We start from the raw sequence: 20,009 nt of genomic DNA, 5'->3' as shown, positions 1-20,009 counted from the left end.
GTTTTACTATGTTCTTAGATATATTATACACTTAAAACAGTCATTTACAAGTCTTTAATAACAAAACAACACGTGAAATGATGAACTTTGATACCGTTTTTTTTATACTTAGTAACATATTTATTAACTTACACAAATATTTATTACTGATAAAAGCCAATTTTTTCGCTAATCATACGATTAAACATTTCCGAAATGTTGAATGAAATTCTGAAATGCATTAAATATAGAAAATATTTTAAATTATTAAATTGTTGATTATTAATATGTATTAAAAGCAGATATAGTATATATAATAATCATAACTTAGTACGAATAATACTAGTTATGAAATAGATATAATACATGATAGTATTATTAAATTTGTTCCTATAATGAAATTTTATATAGCTTATAATACTTTATTCTTGGAACCTCGCACGTGGTCCCCACTCCATGTAAGAAGTTTCAGCAGGAGATTTAAATATCTTCGAAACTGTTAAACAGTGTGTAGTAGTCGGGCGTTATGGGCTCGGGGTAACCACGATCAGACCGCGAGGAAGTATCAGTGTTTGCCAACACATGAAAAACTGATTAGTAGTGCCACTCTCAAAAAGGAGTTGTAATCACGCAACTCTATTTGAAATAATTCTAACGGATTAGTTTCTATAGAAATAAAAAGATATATTAATATGATACTTTCAGACACGATTGTTTCACAATAATAAATATAAAAAGCTCAACGACAATAATTAAAGATAAGTTTCAGTGAATGTAAAATTAGTGGACCTACAGAGAGCTAAAGAAATAATAGTGTTATATATAAAAACATTATTCTACAATAAGCACAAAACTGTTTGATCTATATATTGTTCTTAATTACTCGTTGTTATAGTTATAGTGATTGTCTCAATTTGAACTTAATTGATCATACATAAGAATGGGAAGTACGAATTAAGAAAGATATTACATTTACGTCAGTATGCAACAAACGTGCTTGTTCTAATACCAACAACCTCTCGGTACTATCAAACTGTAATCAGTTTAACACATACGCGGCATATATCATGTAAATTAATTGTGGATAAATATTAAGATAATAACAAAGTAGCCGAAGAAGTATTACAAACAGCGATTTACATTAATTACTTGTTATTATGTTAATCTCAGCGACACTGTAAATGATTTGAAAATAAGAACGTAGCAAATCACAAAATGAAGGAATTCTCGTGGATGAAAGTGGAAACCTGCAGCGGAGAGGTAAACGGCTTCTAGATAACGGTCATAGTAAACGGTATTCGATCTTCTTCTTCACGTGTATACCAGTGTTTTGTAATTGGCGTGTAACTTCAATATTTTCCTCGAATTCCGCTCTCTTTACGATTCAATACTTTCTATTACCGTATCTACTTTCGGTTACAACCGGAAACTGCAATAATTGTCAAGGTGCCCGGGAGAAGAGTACAACTGAAAAATATTTACCACAAGAGAATTATGATCGATCACGTTATCAGAAAAAATATACGAATCAGCGTTGATACAATGATCATAAAAACGATTCTGCTATCGCATTAAACTGTCAACCAGTGTTATCACCGGATTGATCTCGAGTTATTAAACATGACACCAGAGAAAGAAAAGAAGAGCTTCTTTAGTACTGTTAAACGACTTCTATTTCAATGAAGTCATTTCTGAGATTTCGAAGAAAGAACGATTCGTCGACAAAATAAAAGTTTTAAATTTAAAACTCAACAACGTGTGTTCAATGTAAAATATATAACACCCTAAAATAGTATCGTGTCAGCGGTAATCATCGTTTCTTCGCATTAACGGTAAATAAGGAAGAATCATCGGTGAATTATGAAGATGAAAGTTGCGCAAAATGTTTTCAAAACCGGCAAATCTGTAAACGTTTCCAATAAAATTACCGCGTTGAAACAATGTGCATCTGGTTGCGATTGCACAGGCGCGTCGCAAGCATCGAGGATCGATGATCACTCCGATATCTCGAAATCTATAGATGGCGCGAATCAGTCGAATATAGAGGTCAGCGAAAAATCGCGCGACAGAAATCTTGCTACTGTGGTGACAACGGCGTCCAAAAGTGTTATACGGAAAGCACCAGAACCACGGGGAATTCCTGTTTTTGGGACGCTTTTGTCATTCATTCTTTCTGGCGGGCCAAAAAGGCAACATGAATACGTTCATAGAAGACACAAGGAATTGGGTCCAGTTTATAGGGAACGTTTAGGACCAGTTACAGCAGTTTTCGTAAATTCAGTCCATGAATATCGAAGAATTTTTAGACTAGAAGGTTCGGCGCCAAAACATTTCCTACCGGAAGCTTGGACACTTTACAACGAAATACGGAAATGTCGCCGCGGTTTACTGTTCATGTATAGTAACTTTAAGCATTTCTTTGGTTTAAAAATATCTGAAAAGTCATTTTTAATGTATAAATATGTACATCACAAATAAAACTCAGTTTTGATAATTATTGTACATAAATTGTACATATTGTACATACCACGTAATATGGTGGTATGTTAAGAACGTAAATGAAGAAAATTCAAATTTTTTGGTTGAATTTTAAAATGAACATTTACATTTTGATAGGGATGGCGAGGAATGGATACACTTTCGTAAGATTTTAAATAAAGTAATGTTAGTACCAGATCCAACAAATTTAATGTTTGAGCCGTGTCAAGAGGTGGCCATTGGACTTAGACAGAAATGGCAAAAACAGATTAAGACTGATGCTATCATAATGAACTTACAGGTTCAACTTTATCAATGGTCTATCGAGGGTAAAAATAACTTACTTTAATCGAAAATCCAAGGTAGAAAAGTATTTATAGAAGCTTGTTTTTTATTTTGCAGCAATGATGGCCACGTTAATGGGACCGTGTTGGCATTTTTATAAGAAACAGTTGTCTCGAGACTTCGAAATATTGGCGAAAACGTTGCACAAAATATTCGAATATTCAGCTAAATTATCCATTATACCAGCCAAACTAGCTATGAATTTACGCTTACCTGTTTGGAGGAAATTCATTGCATCTGCTGATACAGCTTTTGAAATTGTTCGAGTACTGGTCCCGGAAATGACTAAATTAGGTGGCGACGGTTTGTTAAAGAAAATGATGGATGAAGGTATTCAAGCCGAAGACGCAATCTGCATCGTTACCGATTTCATTTTAGCAGCTGGTGATACGGTTAGCTCAACTGAAACCGACAGGATAATATTATTCATTTGAAATTTGAATTTAAAGATTAATAAGAATAGAATAAAGAAAAGAATTCAAGAAAAATTTTAATTTAAAATTAAATTTCAATATGATTCATTTTACATACTTATTTTACATACATTGCTAGTATTTGAAAACTAATTTTATACTTTATGCTCAGACAGCAACCACCTTACAATGGATATTGTTACTGTTGTGTAATCATCCCGAAAGGCAAGAGGAACTATTTGAACAATTGAAGGATCTTTCACAGAGAGATATATTGCGCGTACCATTATTAAAAGGCGTAATCAAAGAATCTCTTCGACTATATCCTATAGCTCCATTTATATCTAGATATTTACCGGAAGACAGTGTGATTAGTAATTACTTTGTACCAAAAGGGGTAAATGAATTTATACTACGTGTTACTTATAATAAACATATCGATAAACAACAAAGAAGGTATTTAAAAATCACGTGATATTTTATTGTAGGAGCTACTCGTATTATCACTTTATTCGAGTGGTCGCGACGCTGCGAACTTTCCGCAACCAAATGAGTTCCTTCCGGAAAGGTGGATTAGAACGGAAAAAGGCACTTATCAAGGTGTAGTGCATCCATATGGTAGTTTACCATTCGCCTTAGGCATTAGAAGTTGCATTGGTCGAAAACTAGCAGAAATACAAATATTGCTTGCATTGGCAGAGGTGCGAAAATAATAAACTTAAGATATGTTAAGGTTTATTGAATTTATTTGATTTTATCTTAAAAATTGCAGTTGGTTAAATCATTCAAAATAGAATGTATAAATAAGGATCAGGTTAAATTAATTTTACACTTGATATCTGTACCGTCGGAGCCGATGAAGTTAAAGCTGCTGGAGAGAAACTAATAGATAATGTATCGAAGTCAAATATCATTTAAGGAAAGTATTTTTCATTTTCTATTTTTTGTTTATTTATTCCTTCGAAACAATGTATTGCCCATTTACATTTATATCGAATAAACTAAGATTGAAATATTTTCGTCATTATACATGCATACATGTTTGTGTATGTACGCGCACGCATGTAATTATTTACAATTATCAGCATTTAAATATATATTTATAATTAAATGATACTTATAAATTGTATATTTATACATCAATTCCATGTCTTAAAATATATTGACAATAAGCATGATCAAGGTATTGTACGAACTAAATGTTTCATTATGTAAAAGTCTCATTAAGTGTTTTCTACTTAAAGAATGTTGATTAAATGATTAAATCATCATAATTATAACAGTTGCTCACGCCATCGTTAGTAAATATCACTATATCACAGAGTGTTTCGATGTGGATAGTATAATAAAAAATAACAAAACATCGTTATTCATTCTGTATTTTTGATTTACTTCTCCATAAATTTAAGCATGCCCGGTTTTAGTAACCGTATCGAAACACCCTATATATATGAAATTAATTCGTCATTAACGTTGGCACAAAACGCTGTTGATGATTTTTCTTATTTCGTCTAGAAATTCCTGAAAACCTTCAGAGGTAGAAAAATCTTTAAATGCTTGAACTTTTTCAGGCTTTGTCATCGTGGCTGTCAGAAACCTCTTCACGCAAGAGGATTTCAGTTCATGGCACGAATTCGCTTTCGCCCAGTTCCACGCTTTACTGAAGTTTTTATAATTTAACTGAGAAATAGAACTTTCTGTAAGAATATCTGATATATCAGCCATAAGAAATTTATCAGCCAATAGCACGGCATCTAGTAATGATTCGATAGTTCTATTTTCGAAAGTTGCTCCATTAGCAGCTAACAATAATGTGTTAAGAGCTTCTTTCGATGTGTTTCGTAATTTAACACGTTTCTTGCCGGATTCTGAAAAGTACCCTTCAAGCATGGCGGAAAATGCATCCGATTTTTGACACAGCGTTTGCCTACAAGCGTCGACAGTCGTACCGTCGTCCAGTTCAAATGTAACCGTTGCAAGTTTGGGATGATTGTCATATACTCTTGGAAAATCAGTCGAAGCAGTGTCCGTGATTTGACACTTCTCTATAATCTCAGGTTGAATTTCAAGCGTGTTTGCCAGTCGACAAATTGAACAAATAGCGTTTTCGTGAAGAACATGTTGTTGGTCGGATAGAACGTGAAATATTAATTGAAGACCACCGTGATTGTTCAGTAGCGATTTTAGAATATATCGCGACTTGATTACGAATGGTATCGAAACTGCGATAACTAATTTATGAGCTTCCTCTCCGCGAAGCAGTATAGACGTAAGTTCACCTACTGCTCCGCCGGTTTCTGCTAAAACACATAACTGTCTCATATATTGTTCCGAACCGTACAACGTTTCAGCTTCAAAAACGAAGCCTTGTTTTAACAATGGCATTAAATACGCTCCATTCCTATATACAAAATTTTTTATTAAATAATATAAGTCTTATAAAATGAGTGTTATTTTATTACTTACCTTATAATTCTAGTTAAAATTCTAGATGCTCTTGGGTTTTTCGCGTGTCTAATGTAAGCTGATAACGCTTCAATGGTTGCGGGATCGGCCAACCGATCAATTGGATCATTTGAATGACTTAATCGACTTAGTAATACTAATGTCCACACATTTGCATACTCCCACACATTCGACGATTTAGTTTCCTTTCCTTCGTTCTGAGACTCTTCTATATCTATAATTATTGATTTACAACTTTTTAATGACTCATCTTTTGCTTCGGGTTTCAAAAAATTAAGTGTAAGTTATTACTCCCAAGTGTTTTCAAGATGATTTTATAACAACTGTCACAAAGTACATGTATAAACTAATTTACCATCATCTGTATCCATCATCTCTGCATCACTACAAACTGGACTGTAATTATCCTCGTCACTTTCGTCAGTTTCAATAGAATCATAAAAAGGTAATGGTGGTGTACTAGGAGGTGAAGACGAAACACTAGTAGCACTTCCTGGACTCCAGTCATCTCGATAATAGTCTGAACTAAATCTATAAATAAACAAATTTTTAATTTACGTTTTCTATAATATAGACATAAATTAAATTTTACAAACATACCTTTCTAAATTCGTCTTATTGTATTTTAATTGCGTTTGTCTACTAGGAGGAGAATCATTTTTTCTTTTCTTTGAAACGTTTGTTCTCTCATTAGATACATCTTCAGTTACCATTTTTTTTAATCTAACAACTAAAACGTCAAGCAAACCATTTTTTACCATTATTGTAATGCTTGGATCATCATAAACAAATTGTGCTAAAGCATGTAATAACATGGGATGATATTTTTCATTCTCAGTATCTTTTAGTAAAGATAACATTAATTCTAAACCTGATGCCATCTTAATTTTCGCACGATTTACAGCTTCTCTACAGAACAAACATAAACTGACTAATGTTTCCTTAGATAATTCCAAACTATCTTTAATAAGGGCAATAAAGCTTTCAATAGCACCAAAATTTCCTAAAATGGGACGATATTCTGCAATTTGGCAAAGATTGTACAAACACCTAATTGCCACTTTATTATTCATATCACAGCATTGCACAATAGTCTTATAACCCTGTATGTCTTTTTCTCCTCGTAATTGTTCTCCAACTCGTGGATCCAATGTGGCCAAAAAAGCACATATGGCTTTTAAACAGGTTTCTATTAGCCCCATATACTTTTTATCTGATTTTTCTTTTGTCGATACTAATATATATGTAATTCTAAATATTACTCTAGACTCTAAGATTTCTTCTCTACTACCTTCATATGTATTCCAAATAATCCTATAAAAAACGTATACAAATTAATTAAAAATACCACTTAGTACAAGGATATTATTTTTTGTTATATATATTCATTTTGTAATACCTTATTGCTCTGATAGCCATTGAGTATATGTACACATATATATCTAATTGTAGAAGATTAATCAAAGCTTGGATTGCACCAGCTTCACATAATGATTTTGCATGCCAGTCACATTCAGATAAATTCCCGATTAGTCTGCAGGCACGACAGACTATACTACTATTTAGTTTGATATATTTTACTATAGAAACTACATAAATTGCTATACTAGAGCCTCTGACCTAAAAAAAGATTTGTGCTGCATTATTATGAATAAGCGAATTCCATAGAAAAAATACTTTGTTTATAAGTATATAACAGATAAATTTTATCAACTGATTTTAAAGATGAAAATAGATATATCTGTACCTTTTTCCTTGCATCTGAATTCATGCAAGCATCCGCTAAAATACTCAGTGTCATGTTTAGTACTTTTGTATTATGAAAATAACGAAGTAAATTTACTAAAATGTCTATTCCTCCATCTTTGACAAACTGCTTACAGCATCTTGAATCGTCTTTAAGTCGTTTTAAACATGACAAAATCCCGCCTTTTGACTCCAATTTTATGCATTTTACTAATTCTTGTAATATCGGGCAGTTATGTCTCTCGTCCATAATAGGTATTTTTATAAATAAGTGGAAAAATTGATGAAAATTCGTTAATTTTCTAAAAGAAACATAACCTCTAAATTGTACAGCCACCGAGGTTGATAGCTACACCTGTATAGCAACTTACAAAAATAAGTGAAAAAAGATTCAGTTTAATTAATAATTCTTCGTTATCAAAATATGTTTAGAAAACGATTATACAATATACATAATCATAATTTGATATCTAAATTTACAATTTTGTAAAGATAATTAATTAATTATTTTATAGAATTACCTTTTTAAATGTCCCGCACTGTGGCGCTACAATGCTTTCAATGGAGTTAGTAGATATTAGATATATATTATACAGGAAAAGTGAGGAACATAATTGAAGTAATCGTCAAGCATATTAATGATTCGAATAAGGTATTTGACAAGCATAATAATTATTAGTAAATGCTATTAATAACAATTATATATATATTTGAGTATTTATTTATAAGTGTTTTTTATCATCTGTTACTATATATACATGTTATTTTTTAAATTTATTTAATGTTTAATTGATCCCCTCATTTTAGTAATGGAAATATGTTTCAAAATGAATTTAAAGAGTATGTATATTATAATAAATACAATATTATAATTAAAAAAATCGATGTAATATCAAAAAAATTATTTTTGTTATTCATCTACATATGAAATATACTTTAATAGAAATTTTATCAATATTGATTCCAAAATAAACCAAATTTTCGTTGCACTTTTTAAGATGGAGTTACTTTCCCCTATATTTTCTAGTTAAATTGCAAAGGTTTATACGAATTTACATTTTTATAAGGAAACGAAATCTAGGTAGATATTTATGTGTCACTCTTTAAATATTATAATGAATACTTTACCCTTTATATTGTGAATATTTTATGCATTATGTGCATTCTTATTGTATTATGCGCGTTTAAATTTCTTATAAATGCATATAAATATACATAAACAGCAATTCTAAATCATTACGTAAAGTTATCGTCATATATCGTTATAATATATCTATTACTTTTTTCCAGTGAATATCTCGAAAATTAAAATTCATCGCTAATGTAATGTTGCAACGGAGCGAAAATTTATTTATACCATCGTAAAAAAGTATAATTTTTATCTGTCAACGAAGAGAAAAATGCATAATTTTAGCTGCGTTTCGTAAGAAATGAATTTCTATTTTGCGTAAGCGCACCGTGAAAAGTATCATCATCCGTGAAGCGCACCTGCTGCGTCTAAGGAAGGGCAGTGTCTGTGAATAAAGTATAGCGGAGGCGTCAAAATGATAGGAGAGGGCATGGGGATCGGACCGTGAGCTACGCAGGAGATGTCGACAAGATGACAGCGGTTGTATGACGCTCGTTTCGTTGATTCTTCGGGTATAGCGTTATAGCGTGTACCGGAAAGGAAAATCGTTCACGAACGAAACGAACGACTTATGCCTCGTTACGGTGACACGTCCGTTTCAATAGAATCTCTGTGTCAAAACGAGATTGTGATCAGGCGTATTCGGGTGAGAGCCACGACCGCCGCCGCGCCCGTGCAATGTACACAGCGGCTTGAATCGTGTCCGAGATCATCACTGTCCCCGAGGAGTCCTCTCTTTAAAGGGCCTGGAGTAGAGTAATGAGCGTTTTCGGGGATTTCCAGCGTGTCTGGGTACAGAGATTCCCGGACAGCGCCTTGCCGGCAGCTTGGGAAGAAGACGTCAGGGCCAACCTAGTCAAGCATAAACAGAAGGTGAGAATCCAGTCAGGAATTCTGTTATTATCTTCTAATTGCAAAAGAATTTTCTTCGATGAAGTTTTCATATATTTATATTAAGATTTTTCTGTAGATATATTTATTTAAATAAAAATTCGAAATATCAGACACATGGGATATCAAGAGATATGTTTTCTTGCATTTTGAATTAAGTAATTTAACATAGCTGGTTTTATTTTAAAAGCTATAATATATTATTTATGATTTATATATGATACATTCTAATTCTGTACTATTAATGGAAGTAAGACCAAACAGGAATATTATGTCTTGATATGATTATCTTGATGCCAATTATTTCTTAGAAATAAATAGTGGAAGAGTCAATATATTGAAAACTTTAAATAGGATTTATGTTTTTAAGGGGACTGTTTAATAAATTGTTAGTTCCTTATTACATAAAACTTTCCTCCTTACTGAGGTATTGGGAGCTTTATTCTATGAGTCATCGTATTAATTTCTTACTTAACTGGGAAATTAAGCTAATTTATATTTAACCATAATTGATATTTTTAATGTGATCTACTATTTATGTTCATTGTATTGGTTTCAAATAAATTTAAAAATTTTGTTTACCTTACATATAAAATTTCTCTATATATTATCTATTATTATCTATAAAGGAAATGAAGCCATTAAATATATTTAACTATCTGCTATACTAAGAACATCATTTCTTATTACTAAATTTCCTTATACAATATATTCTCACTGATTAATCACTCGCTATTTACTTCAATTTTGTTATGATCTACTAAGGACACAAATTTATATTATGTATATTTTATAATGTAGCTACATAAAAAATAGTTAAACAGAATCATTATTATTTTCACAGGTGACTGCTTTGAGAGAAGAACTTGAAAAGGAAGAATTTTATGTGGAATATTTAGAAAGGTTATTGGCTGATGTTGAACGTCATAAGCAATTAGCAAATAGTAATATTACAACTACACCTGAGAAACAACAATCCACAGAATCACAAAATCAACACAGTTGTTTAGCAACAGAGAATAATTTGGGAGATTCTACAAGCTCATCTAATGTTCAACATGTGGAATCGTTAGCTCCACCTCTTCCAGCGCGTGAAGATATAAGTAAATTTCAGGACAAGTGTGTTTCTGAACTAAGTTCTACTCTTAGTACAAGCAAAAGACCCAAAAGTGAAATACCAAGGAGTCCTGATAAAGTGCCTGAACTTAGAAGAAACAGTGACCCAGATGTGCCAAGTAACTATGTCACTGTAATTGAAGTGACAGGAAGCTCAAAGAAAGATAAAAATGAAGAATCTCTTAAAGAGGAAGATGAAAAAGGTATTATATTTTTTCTATATTATACTTTTATAATTCTATAATTTTAAAATTTTATTTAATAATTTTAATTGTATTCGTTTCATCTATATTAATAATTAAAAATAGATTTAGAAAATGCAGTTAATGAAGATGGAGAGGATGGTGATGCAGAGGCATCAGAGGAGGAACCTTATTATGATTCTGTAGCCTTAGATCAAACAGGAGAATATGTATATATTGATGCACGTGTTCCACCTGTTGGAAACAATAATGGCAGTAGAGCACCACCCAGAAGACCGCCCTCCTTACCTGATTCTCCAGGGAATCAGAGTAATTATGTCAACATTGATTATTTTATACAGTAAGTTATTTGTATCTGAACATTATTGGTTTTAAAATAATTTTACATTAAATATATATATTTACAAATATACATCTGTTTATTTACAGACATCGAGCGGCAATGGATAGTGAGGATGAAGAAGGTGCAAGTCCTGCACCACCAATCTTATTACGTGCTCTTAGCACGGATAACGAAACTGGTAGTAGTGATGCAGAGCCTTTAAGCCTAAGCGAAGGTAGCTTAGAATCTCCAACACCAACTACACCTCGTCGACAGGAGAAAAGTAAAGACCGTGAAGATGATAGAACGTCTATGATTAAATGCATCATAAACTCGGTGGTAGAGAGTGAAACTATATATGTCGAATGTCTAAATGTAATGTTACAAGTATGTAATATATCTATCATTTTCCATAATATGCATAAATAACATTACTTTGATTAAAAAAGTATATGTTGTTTGTAGTACATGAAAGCCATCAGGGCAACATTAACAACATCGCAACCTGTTATTTCTGAAGATGAATTTGGTACGATGTTTTATAAAATTCCTGAATTACATGCACTACATCAAACATTTTTGGATGGTCTTAGAAAGAAACTAGACAAATGGGACAGTAAAACTACTATAGGTGAACAATTTAAAGTAAGAACTAAATATATTAATATATAAATATTGAGAAATTCACACATCCTGCCCTCTTATTAATATTCCATTATGGATTACAAATTAAGATAATGGCCAGCAATATAGGATTATACGGAGCTTTTTTACATAATTACGCTCGCGCTACTGATACTGTGCGGAGGTGTTCTGCACATTCGACTCAATTTGGTGAAATTACAAGAGATATAAGACTCAGAGGAATTCCAAAAGGACCAGGTTTATCTCTTGAAGATCTTTTACATAAGCCAGTAGCGCGAGTACAAAAAAATGCGCTAGTGTTGCATGTAAGTATTGTATAGTTTATACTTTTGTTATATTAACCAAAGCTATATAGGTATAGATATACATCACAGATAAAACGTTGATTGGATAAGTTGATAAAATGATGTGGAAATGTACTTCGTAAACGTTATCTTATCTCAATTCGCATTGATAATTGTGTCTCAACTGATTGTAGGATCTCCTTAAGCACACACCAGTGAATCATGCAGATCATGCGCCACTTTCAGAGGCTCTTGGTATGACTAGAAATTTCCTAGACGAATTTAATATTATTCAGACGAAGTCAATGTTTCCGGTAAATAAATTATATTTATAGCTACAATAATAATTAATTTAGTATTTTGTAAAACTATATTATTTTTAGAGTCATGATAGAGCACAACGGAGATTAGTAAAAAACTCGTTTGTGGTAGAACTGTCTGATGGTCATAGAAAGTTGAGACATCTTTTTCTTTTTAATGATGTAATTGCTTGTGCAAAGTATAAAGCTTCTGGCAGAGACAAATTTACATTTGAGTTGAAGTGGTATGTACCAGTGGCAGAGGCGGTAGTGACAGAAGATGGCATTGAACCTCGTGAGACTAGTCCAGCTAATGTTGTAGCTTTGAGGTACATATAAAAGTCTATCATTTACTCCTAATAATAATTTATATGTATAATAATAATAATTTATACATATTCAGATCACAAGCATGTACAGTACGTGATCAGATACTATGGGAAGAACGGAATGATGAAAAACGAATTAGACTCGGTGGTAGAGGTTCAGAAAAAAATAGGAAGAAACTTGCTGAGCTTGAAGCTCAATTAGTATTAGCATCCCCAAATTTAGTATTACGCGTTGCACACAAAAGTCAACATCGAGTACAAAACTCGTACACATTCTTTCTATCCAGTGAATTTGAACGTTCTCAATGGGTTGAAGCGGTGGAGGCATTGCAACAGGTAATGCGTTCCCATATGTACCTAGATAAGTCAAAGGTGCGTAATTCACAGATTTCGAATAAATAAATAAGATAAAGATATGTAATAATGCACTTTATTTAAATTCAACACGAGGATGCAAGTAAAGATATTAGAAAAAAATGATCATACTAATCTAATGAGAGAGAAATGAATGGCAAATGATAATTTTTTAGGGTGGACAACCTCCAGGACCATTACCTTTATCAATGTACGAATTACAGGCTTGGGTTACAGCTTGTCGTACTTACCTTCAAACAGATATGGGAAGTTATTTACTTAGATCAGGACGCGATGAAAGTTTATTATTAGGCGATCTTCATTTAACTTTACTTGGCTTGACACCACCTGGTTTAGATAGAGTAGGGGATCTTTATATTATTGTGGAAGTTGATAGTTATGGACACTATTTTAAACGTGCAAGAAGTCGAGTTGCGAGAGGCCAAGCTCCAACTTGGGGTAAAATTTTATTTTTATAAAACTTCGAAAGTTGAATAAATAAGTTTTTTTTAATTAATTACTTAATTTTCACTTATTTAAGGCGAAACATTCGTTGTGGAACTAGAGGGAAGTCAAAATGTTAGAATTTTGTTGTATGAAGAATGTGGAACGCGTTCTGTATTACGTGGCAAATGCATACAAAGATTAAGTAGATCTTGGCTTCAATCAGATCAAGTAGAAAGGTCATTAAATTTAGGCCCAGCTACATTAGATGTAGCTCTTCGTTTTGTCCCAAGTGAAGTGACATTAAGGCGGGTACCATCTGCTAAACCTCAAGGTTTATTTGGAGCTAAAATTCAACAAGTGTGCAAGTATGTTTTATGACTTTTGAACTGTGAACTATGAACTCTTATTTAAATCTTTTGATTATATATTTTTATTAAAAATTTTTTCATCTGTATTAAATATAATTATATGTTTTTTATAGACGTGAAAAACGCGATGTTCCTTTTATTATAACCGCATGCGTTAGGGAAGTAGAAAGGAGAGGAGTCGGAGAAGTGGGATTATATCGCGTTTCTGGTTCAGCTTCTGATTTAACAAAATTACGCAAATCATTTGAAAGTAATTCGTACGAAGCAGAACAACTGCTTAAAGAGGTAGCCAATACATTACATAAAAGAATAAAATCCTTTCTTTTTAAAATACCTCATTATTCAAAGAGTTGTGTATTAATATGAATTTATTTTTATATTTTTAGGTTGACGTTCACTCTGTAACAGGTGTGCTCAAATTGTATCTCCGTGAAATGCCGGAAGCTCTCTTTACGGATGCTCTGTATCCCGCGTTTTTAGAAGCTTTCCAAACTGGCGAGTTATCAAAAGGTGCTGCTCTCAGAAGAGTATACGAAAGTCTACCAGCCGTGAATAAGGCAGTTATCGACTTTCTACTTACTCATTTGATACGAGTTAATAAACACGAGGCCCAAAATAAAATGTCTTTGCACAACCTAGCGACAGTATTCGGACCAACGCTTCTGCGTCCTGGTACGAATTCGCGATCTGATGCAAAAAGTCGAGATCCATTAGCTGCAGGGACCGTGGACGTGATGGCACAGGCCGGTATACTTTATTGTTTCTTGCAAATGCATATGCAACAGAACAATCAGTCACTCTAGTCGAGAGGTTCTTGTTGATACATCGTAGCGTCAGCTGCTTTTCGCGAGTCTCATTGGAAATTAGGCTCGCAGCAACTCACGTTGTAATGTAAAATTAACGATTTTTTATAATATATATTTTATTAGTTTTGTGACGTATCGTTTACACAACGCTGAATTAGACGCATAAGTAGATAGGCTTTGACAAAATCCTGAACGATGAAATTCCTCTTGTATTGGTATGCATACGAATAATGTAGCAAAGTGGACTTAAAGAACACTTATTGTACTTTAAGCTCCTTAATATATATTTTATACTTATATACCCGCGAAGTCTTAGCCACGATCTCTTGTTATGTGATGATTCCACGTAAAACATTTTTCCAAAAAAGAAAGCTATGTTGAAGAAAAAATTCTTCCCGTGAAGTAGAATGAGAGAGTGAGAGAGAAAGAAACATAAATATGGAATTCCGGTCGTTAACGCATCCACGCTTTAGAAAGTAAGTATTTTTTCCAATGGAGCGTGTTCCTAGCAGAGAATCTAAATTTTTTTACGCATATGTCCACAAAAATGTCCACGTATTCAAAACAATCACGTTCCTAAATGTTTCAGGAAGCACGTTTCTCGAGATGTGCAAATCAAAGCTTCTAATAGTATATGCAAAATATGCTGGCTATATTCCATTTTGTCACTTGATATTTATGTTTTCTAGGAAAGCCACATTTTTCTGCCGATTCTATTCTTTATAAGAATATCTTTAAAGAATTCTGCGTTCTCGAATTTTTGTAAGAAATATCGCGAAATGACTTAAATTCAAGTTTCTAACATTTAAGCTGTGGTTAGACTCGTGTTTGTTCTTTTATTCAAGTTGCTTAAGTTTGTAATAATAACTGTAATAACTTCGATATTTTAACGATCTATTTACAAAATTAAAAAGGAATACTGTTTTTAAAAGGAAATTCTTTCAACCCTTGGATAAATTAAACATAAATATTTTGTATATGCAATTTTAAAGTATTATATTTTATTATTATATACACATTTATATATTACATATATATATGTGTGTGTGTGTATACATTCCTTTGCAATATTGTCAGTAAGATATACAAATCATTTTAATCAGTTTCTGTTAGCAACCATTTTTTAAATTTCTTTTCTAAATCAATGTTTTCAAGTCTAAGTACAGCTTAATTAAGTACCAAAGAGAAAAATTCTCTCCCATACCTTCAATAGAGAACTATGGTTAACCCTTTGAAGTATATCAGATTAAAACAAATTATTTTGCAAATTTTAAACAAAATTTTTTCACTTTTTATTTACTAGGTAGATAATGGTATTTTTTTACTATTATATAATGCAGCTAATCAAGTCTATATCTTCATGTTCACTAGATTTTTAAAAGAATTGTGCTTTACTAAAAAGGAAGAAGATACCATTTTTGGAAATATATACTTCAAAGGATTAAAACACACAGAAGTGCATTTGGCAGTACAAATTTAATACTCGATAGAATTCTGTGTTACATGCTAGGATGTTTGTGAACAACTTCTAATCGAAGTTGAAAGATTAAAAAATGTAACGAGAGCTCGATCAAAAGATCGTACATAAGGGTCGAATGAAACAAGAGAAAAGAAACGAAGAAACAAAAGAACAAATTGAAAGAAAACAGAAATTAAAAAAGAACACATTACGTTATTTTTCCGGAAGTGATCTTTGCGCTTGACGAGCGAACAAGGCAACTATTGTGTGCGTGATTTCAGCGTGTACGTGCGTGTGTATGTATGTATGTATAACCCGCCCATGTGTATTATATCGTAAATAATTGGATATCTTTAATTTTTATATCACATTTAACGTTAAGACGCGTCCCTCTTTTGTACATTCGTAAAATGTGTAAAGACAAAGTTTCAGCTATCACGATTTATTATTATTATTATTATTATTATTATTATTATAACTATGATTATTTTTATTATTTCATATTTTACAAATACCAATTTTTCATAGAACAAGTATTTGTTAACGAATGTTCGATTAAGCTAGCTTATTCGCAGCAAGACAATGTACTGCCAAAAAGAAACCCTTAAGATGCATAAATATACTGGAGGTTTATAAACTTTTATATATCGATAATATGTTTACCGTTTTCCCAGGGTACGCTTTTTAATAGTATTTCAGTTTCTTTCTTTTTTTGGCTTACACAAATACTACATTAAATTTAAACACCTTGTAGTGTAATCCGAATTGTTTTTCTTTCATTCTCTTCTTTTTTTTTCTTTTGAAAAACTATATTCTTTTAAAATTATGTAATTAAATGAAACAATCTTAAAAGAATATAGATAAAGTGAAAGAGCTGTTAAATAATGTGAGTAAAGAAGTATTTTATTTGTAAAATATTTTATGCGTAAGCTGATAAGTTATACGTTTATGGAAACCATTGTAAATCCACATGAATTATAATTATACTTTATTTCGTTTATGTTTCACTAATGTTCAGACTTGTGTATAATCCGTAGACATGAATTTTGATTTCGTTAATATTTTCGAAAATAGATAACAGTATGTAACAGAAAAAGAATTTTATATAGAATTTATTATTTCTTGTCTTAACGACGAGTGTGGACAATTTCGAGCTGGTGGAGGTAAGGGTAGTTTGACCGGTGTGGCTGGTATGTTGTCCCATAATCCAGGAAGTCGAGATCCATCAGAGCCATTGCATTGCATTCCTGATCAAATATAGATTAAAATTTCCAATTGAAATATCAAAATCAAACTTCAGATGCTTAATACATTAATAAATTAAATAATTAAGAACCTAATGGTGCAGCTTCATATAGATCATGTAAAGCTTGTACACGAACTTTGGTCCATTCTATACTTTCATAATTTGCAGAAATTCCATTATCGACACTAGTTGGTTGATTCTCCCATTCCCTCATATACCGGAAATAAGTTCTCAGTGCATCGTCGCTAATAGCACTTTTGCAAACCTAAAACAGATTGAATATTTCTTATAATTCTTCTTATAATTTTATAATTTTTTATAAAAGAATATTAATATTTCATACCTCTAATCGAGCATTAGGGTAGTAGTGAATATAATTCACACACATCTCATCGGAAATGGCGAATCCACCAAGAGTAATATTTTCCCTATCCATCGTATTATATGTGCAAGTTGTTATTAACGAATCTCCCTATCATTAATTTACGTTAAAATCTATTATATGTACATAATATAATGGAGTACACGTGAAATATATAAAGTATTAGATTTTAATTCTTACAGGCAAAATGGTAACAGGTTTCGGTAAAAGACGAATTTCTTGGAAATGAGTGGAATAATGATTGTCATAATTTAACAGAGGCAGCTCCTCTCCATCTCTAATATGACGAGTAACAACTTTTACGCCTGTTAAATGTGTATGAAGTTGGGATGCGAAAATATGTATTCCTTGTTGTGGGAGACCAACACCTGTACATTCTTGTATACAATGTCCTGATAAAATAAAGGCTTCCTACAAAAATTTTGTTATTAATTCCGATTTTAGTAACATATATTATAATATATATCTGTGCATATATCTTTGATTAATTATATGTGCAATGATTCATTACTTGTCGTGGGGGAATTGCCATTTTATCAGTATATTCTAAACCCAGTTCAATTACACCGGCGTCATATTTGCGAAGACTCCTAGTAACGATAAAACGAATTCCTGAAGAATCGACGTTCCCATCCTGAAGTTCGGGATTATTATAGTGAACTTCCAACATGACATAAGGATTAAAATTTTGGCCACCGATCAAAAGACCAGCTTCCTCTGGATAAACGAAAGCATCTGCTCCCATTGCCCAAGCTGCCAAGACTTTTTTACATACCTAAGAGACGGAGTAAAAAATAAAATGATTCTAGAAAACATATTTAATTATTTTTTAAAGGCATAAATGAAGAAATCTGTCTAAGAAATTTAACGCACTTGAGTTTTTTCCGGTCTATCAGCTCCATCACAAGGACCATCGTACATAGGAATTTCAAGAGCCACTGGTCCAGCACAATGGAAAACTTCCATATGATGAACCAAGTGTTCGTTACCCGTTTGTATGACTGGGCCAAACTGCAGAATGTGATGTCTAGAAATAATAGTTCGGAAAAAGATTAATTCTGGCGAATTTTGTTGCAGTCTAATAGACTCACTTTTGAGACAAAACGGGTGGTAATTTTTGTATGCGACACCAATAAGTCGTTTCCTTATTTGGCACTTTTACATGATCAGCCAACATTTCCAATTGCCAGGCATTCGATGGAAATGTTGGTTTCTTATGGAGTACCCTGATCAATTCTGTTCTGGACATGCCAGAAGCTTCTGCATCCGATACTTGTAAACCAGCCAAGGACGACAGTGGTCCCAAACCTTCTAACCATACTAAGTGCGTGGTCCCTCTCTACGAATTTTTAAATATTTTTTTATGTCAAAGAAAAATAATCAAATGACTAATATCTCTTATTAATTTCATAGTTAGTTTACCTCCATGATGTAATCATTTTCATCGCAAGTATCGAACTTCCTGGTGAAGGTAAACTTCGTGACGTTTCCTCTTCTTCTCCACGCAAAGTTCTCACAATCCTGTTGCAGGTCGAGATTTAATTTTCCTTCTTCATCTGCCCACGCATCCTGAAATTACAATATAATGTAATTGATATAAAAATTATAAAATCGATAAAAATGGACTTATCATGTTTTCTCGTGTAATTGTTAAATGTATTTCATGATTACCTGTAACTGAATTTGTCGGTGCCAATCAATCCACAGAACGCAATAATCGGCAGGTTTTAATTCACCATAATTCGAGAAACCGATGGCAAACCAAGTATTGTCGACACCTATATAGTGGACTTCCGCAATTATCATTTCGCTCATAAAATCAACCCTAAAAAAATTATTCTTCAATTTTTTAATTATTCCTCGGTGTATCTGTTAACATTAAATTCAATTAATATTATAAAAATATACCTCCAATGAAAAGTGGCTCCTGAACCAAGCGGAACTGTATGGACATTTTTCCTGTTCGAACTGTCTTCGCTATTCTGATGATAATCATGCCAGGATAAACACGATACATCTTTTAAAATTGTAAACAAGATTAGTAAATAAATTTTCAAAAGCATCTTAGATTTTAAAATCAGTGGATTTTCTACTTGAAAAATCACTCGTTTCTGATTTATAATTTATTAGATGTTATATGTCTTTTACTCAATTTTGAACTAGCTTCACAGATATTTCCATGATCCTTTACCTTCCTATCGCCAATTTCTACTAACAGGTTCCAAATGATCCGAAAAGATGAAGACTTCGTATAACACTGGTTTGCCGCCGATTCTCTGCGGCGCTCATGCGCGATGATACT

General features: G+C 32.4%; 4 protein-coding genes across 5 annotated transcripts; 2 read left to right on the top strand and 2 right to left on the bottom strand.

The window, feature by feature from the left end:
- The first annotated feature begins 487 nt into the window (after window positions 1-487).
- On the top strand, window positions 488-4,168 carry LOC117209172 (cytochrome P450 315a1, mitochondrial). The gene is made up of 6 exons (XM_033450866.1): window positions 488-2,375; window positions 2,596-2,786; window positions 2,860-3,194; window positions 3,388-3,612; window positions 3,704-3,916; window positions 3,988-4,168. The coding sequence occupies exons 1-6, from the start codon at window positions 1,840-1,842 to the stop codon at window positions 4,099-4,101; spliced, it is 1,614 nt and encodes a 537-aa protein (XP_033306757.1). The 5' UTR covers window positions 488-1,839; the 3' UTR covers window positions 4,102-4,168.
- A 125-nt stretch (window positions 4,169-4,293) lies between these two features.
- Window positions 4,294-7,810, bottom strand: LOC117209171 (armadillo repeat-containing protein 5). The gene is made up of 6 exons (XM_033450865.1): window positions 7,429-7,810; window positions 7,081-7,301; window positions 6,282-6,995; window positions 6,037-6,212; window positions 5,682-5,895; window positions 4,294-5,616 (listed from the first exon to the last, which is right to left on the bottom strand). The coding sequence occupies exons 1-6, from the start codon at window positions 7,675-7,677 to the stop codon at window positions 4,683-4,685; spliced, it is 2,508 nt and encodes an 835-aa protein (XP_033306756.1). The 5' UTR covers window positions 7,678-7,810; the 3' UTR covers window positions 4,294-4,682.
- A 976-nt stretch (window positions 7,811-8,786) lies between these two features.
- On the top strand, window positions 8,787-15,551 carry LOC117209241 (active breakpoint cluster region-related protein). Of its 2 annotated transcripts, none has more exons than XM_033451005.1 (13): window positions 8,787-9,429; window positions 10,292-10,766; window positions 10,872-11,106; window positions 11,196-11,475; window positions 11,554-11,733; window positions 11,823-12,038; window positions 12,212-12,331; window positions 12,401-12,645; window positions 12,720-13,017; window positions 13,176-13,458; window positions 13,541-13,811; window positions 13,928-14,099; window positions 14,201-15,551. In XM_033451005.1, exons 1-13 carry the CDS (start codon window positions 9,316-9,318, stop codon window positions 14,615-14,617), a joined length of 3,306 nt encoding a protein of 1,101 aa, XP_033306896.1. In that variant the 5' UTR covers window positions 8,787-9,315; the 3' UTR covers window positions 14,618-15,551. The 2 variants fall into 2 exon arrangements, with proteins under 2 accessions (XP_033306896.1, XP_033306897.1); XM_033451006.1 differs by having other exon boundaries at window positions 8,788-9,429; window positions 12,720-12,981.
- Window positions 15,552-17,050: 1,499 nt separating this feature from the next.
- LOC117209243 (dopamine beta-hydroxylase) lies at window positions 17,051-19,982 on the bottom strand. The gene is made up of 10 exons (XM_033451008.1): window positions 19,616-19,982; window positions 19,379-19,532; window positions 19,130-19,276; window positions 18,799-19,046; window positions 18,581-18,734; window positions 18,219-18,482; window positions 17,888-18,118; window positions 17,669-17,797; window positions 17,416-17,590; window positions 17,051-17,326 (listed from the first exon to the last, which is right to left on the bottom strand). The coding sequence occupies exons 1-10, from the start codon at window positions 19,768-19,770 to the stop codon at window positions 17,181-17,183; spliced, it is 1,803 nt and encodes a 600-aa protein (XP_033306899.1). The 5' UTR covers window positions 19,771-19,982; the 3' UTR covers window positions 17,051-17,180.
- Window positions 19,983-20,009: the final 27 nt, after the last annotated feature.

Source organism: Bombus bifarius, unplaced genomic scaffold (assembly GCF_011952205.1).
Source record: "Bombus bifarius isolate JDL3187 unplaced genomic scaffold, Bbif_JDL3187 scf7180000008166, whole genome shotgun sequence".
In the NCBI taxonomy this organism is placed as follows: domain Eukaryota; kingdom Metazoa; phylum Arthropoda; class Insecta; order Hymenoptera; family Apidae; genus Bombus; species Bombus bifarius.
Note: the sequence above shows the minus strand (reverse complement) of the source record. Positions and strands in the feature narration are given on the sequence as shown.

Excerpts from the sequence above, each read along its gene's own strand:
- LOC117209243 (XM_033451008.1), bottom strand. The coding sequence starts at position 19,770 with ATGCTTTTGAAAATTTATTTACTAATCTTGTTTACAATTTTAAAAGAT. Across the intron at positions 19,533-19,615 it reads GGAGCCACTTTTCATTGGAG|GGTTGATTTTATGAGCGAAA; the intron begins GTATATTTTTAT and ends TAATTTTTTTAG. Across the intron at positions 17,591-17,668 it reads ACCCTAATGCTCGATTAGAG|GTTTGCAAAAGTGCTATTAG; the intron begins GTATGAAATATT and ends AATCTGTTTTAG.
- LOC117209172 (XM_033450866.1), top strand. The coding sequence starts at position 1,840 with ATGAAGATGAAAGTTGCGCAAAATGTTTTCAAAACCGGCAAATCTGTA. Across the intron at positions 2,787-2,859 it reads TTATCAATGGTCTATCGAGG|CAATGATGGCCACGTTAATG; the intron begins GTAAAAATAACT and ends TTTATTTTGCAG. Across the intron at positions 3,917-3,987 it reads TATTGCTTGCATTGGCAGAG|TTGGTTAAATCATTCAAAAT; the intron begins GTGCGAAAATAA and ends TAAAAATTGCAG.
- LOC117209171 (XM_033450865.1), bottom strand. The coding sequence starts at position 7,677 with ATGGACGAGAGACATAACTGCCCGATATTACAAGAATTAGTAAAATGC. Across the intron at positions 6,213-6,281 it reads AATAAGACGAATTTAGAAAG|ATTTAGTTCAGACTATTATC; the intron begins GTATGTTTGTAA and ends GTTTATTTATAG. Across the intron at positions 5,617-5,681 it reads ATTTTAACTAGAATTATAAG|GAATGGAGCGTATTTAATGC; the intron begins GTAAGTAATAAA and ends TTTTGTATATAG.
- LOC117209241 (XM_033451005.1), top strand. The coding sequence starts at position 9,316 with ATGAGCGTTTTCGGGGATTTCCAGCGTGTCTGGGTACAGAGATTCCCG. Across the intron at positions 10,767-10,871 it reads TAAAGAGGAAGATGAAAAAG|ATTTAGAAAATGCAGTTAAT; the intron begins GTATTATATTTT and ends AATTAAAAATAG. Across the intron at positions 11,734-11,822 it reads CTATAGGTGAACAATTTAAA|ATAATGGCCAGCAATATAGG; the intron begins GTAAGAACTAAA and ends TTACAAATTAAG.